The sequence below is a fragment of the Azolla caroliniana genome, unplaced genomic scaffold (assembly GCF_043228905.1).
Source record: "Azolla caroliniana isolate FFs.n. ecotype wild unplaced genomic scaffold, voAzoCaro1.0.p SCAF_21, whole genome shotgun sequence".
Lineage (NCBI taxonomy): Eukaryota > Viridiplantae > Streptophyta > Polypodiopsida > Salviniales > Salviniaceae > Azolla > Azolla caroliniana.
This window is the reverse complement of record NW_028230456.1, coordinates 6,167,030-6,180,411: the sequence shown is the minus strand read 5'-3', so window position 1 is coordinate 6,180,411 and position 13,382 is coordinate 6,167,030. Positions and strand designations below refer to the sequence as shown.

Genomic DNA, 13,382 nt, shown 5'->3' with positions numbered 1-13,382 from the left:
CGACATAGTATGCCTACCAAAGGGTAGCCATAACCCTATGGCCCCATCCTCCATCTCCTTATGTCAAGGAGGAGTTCATGTGGCATCTACATGGATACTCATGATTGATTTTGTCGACGTTGCAATTACCAAAATATTCTCTTTGTCTCTCTCTTTCTCATCTATCCAAAAATATTCTCATGTGTTATTGATCATGTTTCGATATCCTAACAATATGCCAAGATGCACTCACAACAAAGTGGAGGAAGGAGGCCAAGAATAAGAAATTGCATACTATTTATATTCACATAAAACATAACATATTGTCGGACACCAAAATGGAATTGGTTGGACGCATCCAACTATATCTTCTCATTGTGAATCATAAGGCAAGTAGTTCTTTTGAGGTTCGATTAAATTTGCAATAGAAATAAGTATTGTGTGTGTGTGTGTGTGTGTGTGTGTGTGCATGAGAGAGAGAGAGAGAGAGAGAGAGAGAGAGAGAGAGAGAGAGAGAGAGAATGCATGAGATTAACAAAGTCAAAGTATATTACCAAACCCAAGGATAACTATACAATTTTGATAAACCTATTAATTATATAACTTTGGGGGAAGGTTTACACACTATTTACAAGTAAACATATGTATACATAGTCGTTTGAAAAAATATTACGATAATGGGAGAGTGAGTAAGGGCGTCATTAAGTATCCAAGAATCTATGCATCTATATTAAAAATGGTGAGGTAAGCCCTCTTTATATACAAGTGTCGATCATGAGCATGGTTGTCATATGGCACCTTGCCTTGGTGAGTAATTATTCCATACAGATAAACTCAAAATATTATATATCGAGACTATTCTAGTGGTATGTATAAGGATATAACTTAGAAGTATGAGGTTCAAACATTAATATATACTTTTTCGATCAATATTTTGAATGTGTGCCTGGTCCTCAAAACTCCGATCTTCACAAGAGAGAAACTTGTGGGTTGCACAAGAGAATGAGTGTCCCCTAGTGGAGAGCCTACATGATTGAGTAACTTTGTGAGTTCCATGGAGGGAATATTGAGGGGTTACTAATAAATTTGGTTTTCTTTAGTAGTGGTTCAAAACGTAGATCATTTTGGCCTACATGATTGAGTAACTTTGTGAGTTCCATGAGAGGATGAGCATCCTCTAGCAGAGGGCCTTTACGAGGAGCTTCTTTCACATTAAGTCACTGTGATGGAAGTAATTAGGGGTGAATAGATAAATCATTTGAGTGGTGACTCAATTTGTAACTCACTTCAAGCTTCAAGAGTGAGAAACTTTTGTGGATTCCGCACCTTCTAGTGGAGCACTTTTATGAGGAGCTTCCCTCATGTCAAGCATGAGGGAGAAATTTCATGGGTAACACAGTGGCTTGATACAAATGAAGCCAATAATTTGTGGTTTGCCTAATTTTGGCTTTTGTCAAAAGGTTAGCTGATTGACATTGCACATTGACCACTAGTTTGTAAACCACAAAGATCACCCCCATGGTCCCTGACTTCACCAACTCTTCATTTAAGGGCTTGAGCTTGACATCTCAACAAATGGCAAACATAGTGTTCCTTGGAATCCACTTGTGGATGGCACAATTGGCATATCTATTCCTCCATGGATTCACATGCATATCTATGCCAAAATTGTAGGTGTAAATAAAGGAATGAAGCCAATGATATAATGTTGTTCTCTGACCGCAACAATAGGAGATTACATAATGTCTTTGATACCTCAAATAGAGAGGATGAAAGCTATGACGACATGGATGTTACACTCAATTTTTGGAACCCAGAAAGGGAAACAATCCAATTAATAACTAAGGTTTTATAACTAAAGAGAACTACACAAACCAAAGGCACGTGCTCACTACCTAATTAACATTCGCTTGCACAATGAGAACAATGCTCAATACTTAGACTGAATGCAACAAGGTCACATTACACCACATTAAGTTTTTGACTAATATATTTAAAGCAAGTTAAAAAGAAAATAGAGTATAGCTAGCACCAATATCAAATATGCACCTTTGTAGACTTTATATAAGTGAGGACAAACTACTTCAATGGGCTACCATCCATAAGCAACTACTTTTCCTAATTTACTGTAGATTTTAAAACAACCGTTGAATAAGTGTTACACAGTAATGGATCCAATAATCTGTGTAAAAAGAGGGCCTCATGATGGGTCATCTTCCTACAAAGAGTCAATTTGGGGTTTGTGCATGTACTTTCACTATCCATTTTAATGATATAAATTTGGACCATTACTCCGCTTATGTTCAAGTATGGGCAATCCAAACTAAACTCGAATAGTGTTGTGCATTTATATTTATCCCATGTGATTGGGACCATTCTTGCGTTTAACCACACCAACACTCTAATTATCTCCATGTTCGACAAGTTGTTTTATTAATAATAGAAGTGTTAAACATCAAGTAACTTTACTTTGCAAGCTCCCAAAGAAAGAGATGGGTAGACAGATTCAATTATCATCTTCGGGTGTGGAAATTGATCCATAAGACAAAACAATATAGCATTTTCACATAATGCACATTCAAGGACTTTACTAATGCATGTCGCAATTGTGAAGAGAAACTCGTGCAAGGATTAGGGTTTGATCAAAGATTCATTGAAAGGCAATAGTCAGAATTTGATATGAGGCAGAGCATTGTATCTATAAAGCATAATGAAATATGATCTCAAAAGAAAGGCAAAAAAGAATTGTATCAAAGTCAAAAAATCTCATCATCATCAGTTTGAACTAAATTCTATGAAAGCAATGGTTTCAATGGCAAACACCAAGATTTGCTCTAACATGGGAATTCAGATCATAATCCTTTAAATAAAAATATTAAGTTTTCCTTCAGAGAATAGTTCTTTGGATAAAAATATTAAAGTTTTCCTATAAAGTTTCTCTTCAAAGAGCAACTCTTTGAATAAAAAACACACAGTTTTCCTATGAATTCCTCCTCCACAATCATCGGATGTTTGGAAATTGCCAAAAAATAAATAAACAGAAGCAAATGTTTGCTCAAATTTCACTCAAACTCGTGACAAATATGTTGTTTTTTTGAATTTATTTGTGCTCGAATGAATCACAACACAAAAAACATTGTGACAGATATAGATAGGAAACAAAAGAAAGACACAAACTGATGGTTGTTGGGGGGGGGGGGGGGGGGGAAGGATGCTCAAAGCATGAGCATAATAATGGAAAGCAGAACCACCATGGAAGCTAATGCCACCATGGAATTTGAGCACGAAGAAGATGGTGCAAAGCTCGGAGATGCAGGAGATGAGGGTGTGCCTGTGCTGGGGGGGGGACTCGATACTGGTGAACTGTCACCACCAGAAGATATCGCAGGGGCCGACCCTGGTGCAGGGGCTGACCCTGGTGCACCAACATCGAAGCCAAGAACTAACAAAAACCATAAAACAACACGGAAATGATGAGAAACAATAGAATAATGTGTGTGAGGTTCATATATATACATACATACACACACACACACACACACACACACACACACATATATATATATATGTATTAAGGTTTTTGGATTTTGGTTTTACCTGAGCATGAACTGGCGGGTGGGGCAGTTAGGCCGCAAGCAGTGGGAAGGGCAGTAGCGGCAGTGAGGTTGATCGGGATGCCGAATGAATTGATCAACGATGTGTTGAAGAGCTGGCAGAGGCAGATTGGTTCATTGTTAATGACACTGGAGAGGTTGGTGCAGCACGCGGGCTCCGGTGGGGCGCTACCGTTGCCCGTCACATACGAGAAACAATCTGTGAGGGATGTGAGAGATGCGAAACAATCCGAAGAAGAGGATGATGGACCTTCGCTCAATGGTGATTGCCCTGGGGCTATTACAAGGAGAAAAAGAAGAAAGTCACAAGGTGTTATTCGAAGATGAACAACCAAAAGTAGATTCGAAAATCAGAAATAAATGCATGAGATCGAGAAAAAAATGTGTGGTGGTCCGGACTTTCATACCAAAAAACAGGAGGTGGTATGGTATGGTGTTGGAAAGAACAAAATCTGGGATATGGAGTTGGGAAGATAATGTGTAGTGGTCCAGATTCTCGTACAAAAACAGGATGTGGTATGTATGGTGTTGGAAAGAAAAAAAATCTGGGATATGGCGTAGGGAAGATTTAATTGAATCCTAGTCTTTGATTTGTAGTTCAGGATTAACGAAGTCAAGAACCCATACTAAAAGTAGCATTTTTTCAGCCCAAAAGAAACAGCCTTTCTATGGCAATGTCCGAATTTGGTAGAAATGGCCTTTTGAGGACATAACCCATGCTACATACAACTGGCCTTTATGCCAGAACCAATCCTAGATATTGAGAGGGAGGGCTCACTACATCTACTATGGAGAAAGAGAAGTGAGAAGAAATGAATAGATACCGCTCTCATACTCAAGATGTCGGATGTGGTCTACGCGACAAGAAGCAAAAAAACATTTCCTCCAAATATCTGGAGGTTGAATATGACACTACCAAAAGCAAGCAAAACACTTCCTCCAAATGAGTACTCAGAGATCGAAGTTTTGAACTATGCGACTGAAAGTTAAAAACAGATTCTTCTAGTATGTATGGTGTGTGAGTTATGAGACAGAGAAATTGCACAGGTTTCTAGTACAGGAGTGCATAGAGTGAGATTTGTACATGGTTTCATGAGTTAGTAAAAAGAAAAAAGTGGCTTACCCTCACTCACTGGAGAGGAAACTGGCACACCAATAGCTGCAAGAAATTCAAGTCAGCATGCCATTAGATGAAAAGACAGAGTGGCACAAAAGGATCAAAACTTAGTGTGTATATAAAATGTATATATAGAAAGAGAGAGAGAGAGAGAGGATGTACCTGCACATTCACTTACTGGTGGAGCAGACAGCTTGCAAGCAGTGGGGAGGCCAGTGGCAGTAGTGTAGTTGATTTCAATGCCAAGGGAGCTAATGAAGGTATTGTTGAAGAGTTGGCAAAGGCATAGAGGTTCTCCGTCGAGCACACCAGAGAGCTCCGAACAACAGGTCGCAGTCGGCGCAACACTTCCATTCCCGGTCACATATTCAACACAATCCAACAATGAGAGAACAGATGCACTGCAATCGACTGAGGGGGACGGCGCTTGGATTGGAGATGGAGCTAGTGATGCAGGAGCAGATGTTGTTGGAGATGATGTTGGAGATGTTGTTGGAGATGTTGTTGGAGATGATACTGGTGTAAAAACAAGAAAAAGCACATTGCTTGAAGACGAGTTTTTGGCAAAAATGTAGTTAGGGTTTAGGGCACTTGTTCTTTCTTAAATTGGAAAGCCATAAAATTACATGGTAAAAGACAGTGCAGGAATATATGTATGTATGTATGTATGGTTTGTTGTGTGTATACATGTAAGTATGTATAAATGAATGTATGCAGAAAATTACATTTGGTGAGCCATAAAATTACATGGCAAAAGGCAGGGGAGGAGGAAAGTATGTACAGTATGTATGTATAAATGAATGTAAGTATGTGAGTATGTAAGAATGAATGTATGCATAAAATTACATACACTGGTGAGCCATAAAATTACATTGCAAAAGACAGGAGAGGAGGAATGTCTGTATATATGTATGTAATGTATGTATAAATGAATGTATGAATGCATGCATGTAATGTATGTCTGTACCTGGGGATATTGCAGTCGGGGCACTTGCAGAGCTTCCAGGAACATGAATACCAACAGCTGATTGAAGAAGAAAGAAAGTGTGTTAACACTCAATTCATTGTGTTGCACATAAAGAAGGATTTTGAAATTACTTCCTGGGTGTGAAAGACCCAACATCTTCCAAATGTTTTCCCATGTGTAAGAGCTCAGCTATGGAGGTAAAAGCCCTAAGATTTCTAGAGTTAATGCTAATGTGGGTATTGCAGGCAGACTACCCCATTGACAGAGACCCAAGTGGATGTGCCTAAACTAAGTTCTTAATGGTGAGCTAGTAGTAGCTTCTCAATCTTAGAGCTACACCCAAACACTCCTTAATCTTAGAGGAGTAGTAGTAGTAGTAGTAGTGACAAAGCTTAGAGCTATACCCAAACACTCCTTAAATGTGAGGTAGAGGCAAAGCTTAGAGCTATATCCAAACACACCTTAAATGTGAGGGAGGAGTAGTAGTAGTAGAGGCAAAGCTTAGAGGTAAACCCTAAACTCCTTAAATGTGAGGGAGTAGTAGTAGTAGTAGAGACAGAGCTTAGAGCTAAACCCTAAACTCCTTAAATGTGAGTTAGTAGTAGTAATAGTAGTAGTAGTAGAGACAAAGCTTAGAGCTAAACCCTAAACTCCATAAATGTGAGGTAATAGTAGTAGAGACAAAGCTTAGAGCTTAAAACCTAAACTCCTTAAATGTGAGGGAGGGAGGTAGTAGAGTAGAGGACAAAGCTTAAGAGCTTAAAACCTAAACTTTCTTGAAAGTGGTCAGCCAACCAGAGACACAAAACAGGTCCAATGGGGTGATCACAACAAGCAATGCATGTGAAGATAGTGAATTGAGATTGTGTGGGGGGGGGGGGGGGTTTTAAAATAAATTGAAAGTCAATTTTACCTTCACATTGGCTAACAGGGGGAGTGGTGAGGTTGCAAGAATTGGGGAGGCTGGTAGCTGCGGTGAAGTTGATTTGGAGCCCGAACTCATTTACGAGTGTCGTGTTGTAGAGCTGGCAGAGGCAGATTGGCTCACCATTGATGACCCCCGAGAGATCTTGGCAGCACTTAGGGGTCGGGCCGACACTCCCGTTCCCGGTCACATACTCGATGCAATCGGATAGAGTGAGCAAAGATGTCACGCAGTCGGTGGTGGTGGCCGGCGGAGGAGCCGAAGGGCTGGGTGTTTGTGCATTTGATCCCAGGCTGCATAGGAAGCACATGATCATGGCCATGCATGGCAGGAATGCCATGGTGTTCTTCATCTTCATCTGCCTCATGGATTTCATCTTGGTCACTCTTAATCTCTGCCTCTGTCTAATGTCCAATTTCCAATGTCCAATGTCTAATGTCCAATTTCTAATGTCTAATGTCTCTATCTTTGTTTTCCTTAGGGATTCTGTCTCTTGCTTGATTGATGTCTTAAGCAACTCCCTTTGCTTTCTTTCCTCTGTTTTGGACCCCCCCCCCCCTGTTTCCTCTGTTTCTCCACCTGCTTCCACCTTGTTTCTAGATTAATGGTGGCTTGGTAGGAGGAGCAGTTTTTAAAAAAGAAGAAGAGGAAAACCGAAAAAAAGGGTGCAATAATATAAAAGGCAGCTCTCCTTCCCCCTTGGCTCTGTTCTGTACTTCTTTTCCTTAACTTCTTCTAGAGTTGGTGGGGTTTTTACTTTCTGCAGGTATAAATGTATGGGGTGATGGCTTTTCTTCCCTTCTTTTCCTTTCCTTCTTCCTTTCTACATGCAGTCATATATATATATATATATACATATATATGTATTATGTATACACACAGAAAAGATCAAATGAGACAAGAAGCTTCCATGGCTACTATACTATGTATGTATGTATGTATAATATATGTATATGTATGTATACACACAGAAAAGATCAAATGAGACAAGAAGCTTCCATGGCTACTATACTATGTATGTTTGTATGTATGTATACACACAGAAAAGATCAAATGAGACAAGAAGCTTCCATGGCTACTACACTATGTATGTATGTATGTATGTATGTATCTGATCTATATCATCTTCATTTTAACTACCAACCAGCAGCTGTCTGTCTGTCTGTCTCTACCAGTCTCCTTTCTCCATTAACTGCGCCTCTATCTACTCTTCCTACTACATATGTACATACATACATACATACATACATACATACTGCTCTCTCCTCCTGCTAACCATTACCCACCTTATTCTCTGCCTCTTTTTACTCTCTCTCTCTCTCTCTCTCCAAAGTTTAAACTTTAAACACAAATCAAAGAATTGATTCACAACACACACACACACACACACCCACCCACCTACTTTCTCTCTCTAAACACAAAACAATGATTGATTCACACACACACACACATTCTCTCTTTCCCTCTCTAAAACACAAAACAATGAATTGATTCACACACACATTCTCTCTCTCTCTCTCTCTCTCTCTCTCTAAACACAAAACAATGAATTGATTCACACACACACACACACTCTCTCTCTCTCTCTCTGTCTCTCTAAACACAAAACAATGAATTGATTCACACACACACTCTCTCTCTCTCTCTCTCTCTAAACACAAAACAATGAATTGATTCAAATTTCACACACATACACACTCTCTCTCTTTCTCTTTCTCTCTCTAAACACAAAGCAATGAATTGATTCTCTTTTTCTCTCTCTAAACACAAAGCAATGATTTGATTCTCTTTTTCTCTCTCTCTCTACCTCCCCTGTTCTCTCCCTCTATCTCTCTCTAGAGGCGGTCTCTCTCTCTCTCTCTACCTCCCCTGTTCTCTCCCTCTATCTCTCTCTAGAGGGGGTCTCTCTCTCTTTCTCCACCTCCCCTGTTCTCTCCCTCTATCTCTCTCTAGAGGGGCGGTGTCTCTCTCTCTCTCTCTCTCTACACCATTGCCCTAGTGACTGGCTTTTCCTCTCACCATGGTGGAGACGCCAAACCCTAAACCCTAAACCCTAAACCCTAAACCCTAAACCTGAACCGAACCGCGTTTAGTTCGACTCCGCACTCCCACCATTGTACGAGAGAGGAAGGTGCGTATATCGATGGGCTTCGGTTTCTCGATCGGGAAAGTCTTTTGCGTTCCAAAACTACGACTACACCACGGCACGCTAGGCATAGTCCGAGAAGAAACATTTAGTTTTCTCCTTCTACCTTTCGTTTTAGCTCCTTTGTCCCGCCTTATTTTGTGTACCCTAAGGGAACATGTCATCATCTTGTCGAGCAACCTTCATGTCTCCCCATTCGAAAATCCTCGATTCACACATGGCGGCAAACCGCAATCCAACCATTTCTTTTCAAGGGAGTACCCTCACTACATTACATTAACCTTCCGGCAAGTGTGTGTGTGTGTGTGTGTGTGTTTTCTTGTGATAGCTTGCTTGTCCACATGAAGACAATACATCTCCAATTCATATTGGCTACAGTTGTCATTTTGGTTTATAGTCAATCCTATAATAAATGTGGTCTTACACTCAATGCGCATTAATGACCCACACTATCGCTAGTGGGTGAGCGCACTATTTATTGTTGATATGTATATTTTACACATAGTGGAACAGTAACTTATCGGGTGAAAAGTAGTGTAGTTCATCATCAATAAGGTGAATATCAACTTTACTATATCCAATTTTCGTGTTTGTACCAAGAGTTCCTGCACACACATGTGATGGCTTGTTTAGAATAATAAAATTGTTTGGCGAAACAATACTAGAGTAAGCCTCAAAGATTTTCCCGTCCTCGCCTATATGAAACAAAATAATTGTATGACGATTATCTCTCCACGTAGTAAGTTCAAAGATTTCCACTCACCTAATTGACTTGTATGAGGATTATTTGTCTACAAACTCATCAGAGACTCCTCGAGCAAAAAAGCACAATGTAGATGATGCATCTTGAGGGGCTTTGGGATGGCCTAACATGACCATATTGAAGTTCTTGCTTTTTATCTCTATTTAGTGTTTTTCATTTCTTGAACAGAAAGCTATATAAGGTGTATAGTTTGTTCACATATGTCACATTGGCCTCTTTAGAGGCATTAATTTTCTTCTCCTTCTCCTTCTTATCCTGTTGGTATACACCATAAGGACAAAGTTGTAAACTCGAGAAAAGCAAAGTTCCATCCTCACCAAAGCCTCCACCCCAACCCATAGATCGTACAAGTCTCTCATTGTCATTATTAATCTCTCTTTTGTACATTCCTCCATGCAAGGTGACATGCATGCACTCATATATAACTAATAAGCGGACTAAATTGGATAAAGTCGTAAAAGAGGGTATTAGAAACCCCAACCCATAGATCATACGAGTCTCTCATTGTCATTAGTAATCTCTCTTTTGTACATTCCTCCATGCAATGTGACATGCATGCACTCATACATAACCAATAAGCAAATTGGATTGGATAAAGTTGTAAAAGAGGGTATTAGAAACCCAACCCAAGATGTCTAAATGAGGTAATTCCATAGGTTATCACACTCATCCTTCTAGAAACATGGGAGCATTTGGAGGCTGCTCATAGATTGAGGCTTGTGTGACCCACAATGCATAATAAGCATCCTATAAATATCACATAAAAAAGAATTACAATGCATAATCACCATGTTACAAAAGAGACATCACACCTTTGGATTGACCTATTAGAGATGTTTGTCTAGAATTTGTTGAATAGGTTAATCACAATAAAGCGTTACTTACTCATTGTAGACATGAATGCAAGGATTAAACAAGCATATACAAAACTCATGCATTTCCCATTGTAGCCATATGTCTTACATGCTCACACAAAAGTAAATCCCAAATGGAAATTATAATCATGATGTTGGGAGTTCAAATGCACAAGGATGCACTTCATATCTCTATTGAAACAAAAGCTTTTCCTACCTCATACAAGTGTGCAAACAAGCAAGATCAGTAGTGGCAGCAACGATATACTAGAAAAACATGATGCCTTAGATGTGCAATAAAATCTCAAATTAGAGATAAATTTCCAAATTTGAATCATACACTTATGCATGTAAGGATGGAGTTGCTAAAGATGTTTGGAAGCCACACCATTGCATGCATCATGTTCCCCATTTTTAATGAAACGACAAAACAGAAGTACTAATCTAGACACATTTTTGGAAATCCTTGTGTTATCCCATCCCAAATGACATAGAGAATGCATAATGGTTCTTCAAAAATGTATTGTACAAAGCTATATAAGTACTAATCGAGACACATATTTGGAAATCCTTGTGTGGGCCCATCCCAAATGACACAAAGAATGCATAATGGTTCCTTAACAAATGCATTGTGCAAAGCTATAGAATGTATATGGGAATTAACATAAAGAGATGAGTTGTAAAGGAGCCATCTTATAATGCATGGTTTGGCAATAAATGCAAGGAATGCAAAAATATAACCTTTTATGCATGGCCACAATAGTCAAGGACTATGATGGCCTTAAAAGGAATAAATGAAATCAATATGCGCATTACAAGGAGACACAATATACATTACATATAAAAAAACATCCAAAGGGGGAATGAAGATTTATCAAGGGACATCATATGGAAGGAGGAACTTTTATCCTAGGTTGAAATCTTGACATATGTGGAGCAATTATGCATAAAGGGAAAAAAACGCATGACCAATTTGTTAATATGCATGCATGGAAACATTTGAGTACAAGTACAAGGAGGTAATGAAAGGTATGAAAATGCTTCTAGCGTACACTCTATTGTGTGACTAAAATTCTAGCCAATATTGTTGAATATCAACCTAGGGAATGGGTTGTGGTTATAGCATTGTCCAAACAAAAGCAATAGTTCTTATCATACATATCATATTCAACGAACATAATGAAGGAAACTTGGCTATTTATTGGTTGGCCATTGAGGGACATGAAATTCCCAATAAGAAAACATCTATTTACACATAGATTTATCCGTCTCAGATAGGTATGAACACGAACATAAATACATAATTTAAAGTTGTCAAATTTGATTAGAAATCAACCACCTCAGTCATGAAAATGGAAATGCACTAGAGATAAATGATTCCTTTACACGCAATGTGATAGGTATAACCTTAGGGACCAATTATCAAAGCTAATTGAATCCATGATGGGTTAGGGAGCTTTAAGAGTTGGCTATATAAAGAGGACTGAGATGTTGACACTCTTATTAGTGAGACAAGGATATTTTCTTTCGGATCCATTTATCTCAACCTCGAATGTGCGAGGAACATTTGATTAAATTTAACTTGAGTATGATGTGCATATTGTAGGCATTGATTCTAAAGGCTAATTTCAATGGTTTAAGGTAACACAAACGAGGAATGATTTATCCTAGAACTTGAGACAAACCCATGAGGACTTATCACACATGAGAATACGTGGTAGTCGAGGAGCCCATGGAGTTGGGCTATCGATTCTGCACGTCATCGAGGACCTTTAACAGAAACTGAAAAGTAGAGACGTCAAGCGAACTGACTATGTTTATATTGTGGTGGTTCATGACATATGGTGATAAATTGTTCTCATTGACCTAGGCGTCAAGTTAATCAAGTAAGTGCTAGTACTAAATTTGATCTCGATTCTCCAAATGCATCTAGCAATCCTAGTAGCCCTACACCTTCAAATTGTTTTGAGTGCTTAGCCAACTAGATGCGGTGTTAAACACGTAAATCCAACCAAAATAGGAGCCATTTGGTTGGATAACTGAGAATTTGTAGAGTCAGTCCATAGCATTGGTTCCATTTCATCGAACCAAGTTAATAGGGTTTTTTCGGCCCAAGTTGAGCTTAGTACCTCTAGATGTCATCATGTCTCTGCATATGCTCTCTTAGATTCAAGAGCCAACTCTTGTTTCATGGACTGTATTTTTGCCTTGACCCATAATATCTTATTAAAACCATTGCATTGTCCAATATCAGTCACAGTCATAGATGGTCGACCTATTGCCTCTAGAGACATAACTGAAGAGTTTGACTTAGTACATGTAGTTCGAGTCAGTGATTTAGATTGTGTCATATCATTCGATATCATCTATAGTCTTGAGCATCCGATTGTCCTCGGTCTACGTTGGTTTGAGCTTCACAACCCCCAAATTGACTGGACGAAACGAGTTATCCTAGAATCCATGAAAAACCACTAAGAGTGCCATCAGATCTCAACAATATCTCTAAAAACCTTATGCAAAGAGGGACAAAAAGAAGAAATGTTTATATTTGCGATAATAACAATGCCAACACTAGCTGAACAAAAGTCGAGTACCTTACATCCAACCAAGTATCAAGAATTCTAAGATGTCTTCAATAAGAACAAAGTTGTTAGTCTCCCAGAACATTGACCTTATGATTGTCCTGTTGATCTTCAACCAAGAAAAAATCCTCCATGTGAACCAATTTATAGTTTATGGCCTGCCGAACTCAAGGTTCTTCACGACTATATTGATGAAAATTTAGCTAGTGGATTTATTTGTCATTCCAAATCTCTCGATGGTGCACCGATATTTTTTGTCAAGAAGAAAGATGGATTGCTTCGTTTGGTCGTAGATTACCGAGGATTAAACAAAATCACAATTCGAAATAGGTATGCCTTACCTTTAATACCAACACTTTTGGAGCGGTTGAGTGGAGCCAAATACTTTCGAATGTAGTTTTTCAATATATCGCCAATGATATTTTCCGAGACTTC

At 38.9% G+C, this 13,382-nt stretch overlaps 1 protein-coding gene across 1 annotated transcript; it reads right to left on the bottom strand.

Moving 5' to 3' along the window:
* Window positions 1-2,825: 2,825 nt before the first annotated feature.
* On the bottom strand, window positions 2,826-7,165 carry LOC147850515 (uncharacterized). The gene is made up of 6 exons (XM_087336526.1): window positions 6,591-7,165; window positions 5,678-5,734; window positions 4,873-5,226; window positions 4,717-4,752; window positions 3,577-3,870; window positions 2,826-3,421 (listed from the first exon to the last, which is right to left on the bottom strand). The coding sequence occupies exons 1-6, from the start codon at window positions 6,976-6,978 to the stop codon at window positions 3,195-3,197; spliced, it is 1,356 nt and encodes a 451-aa protein (XP_087192652.1). The 5' UTR covers window positions 6,979-7,165; the 3' UTR covers window positions 2,826-3,194.
* Between the last annotated feature and the right edge of the window lie 6,217 nt (window positions 7,166-13,382).

Coding starts and splice junctions, on each gene's coding strand:
- LOC147850515 (XM_087336526.1), bottom strand. CDS start 6,978: ATGAAATCCATGAGGCAGATGAAGATGAAGAACACCATGGCATTCCTG. Junction 5,735..6,590: donor CCCTGTTAGCCAATGTGAAG/GTAAAATTGACT, acceptor TTCTTCAATCAG/CTGTTGGTATTCATGTTCCT. Junction 4,753..4,872: donor ACCAGTAAGTGAATGTGCAG/GTACATCCTCTC, acceptor AATTTCTTGCAG/CTATTGGTGTGCCAGTTTCC.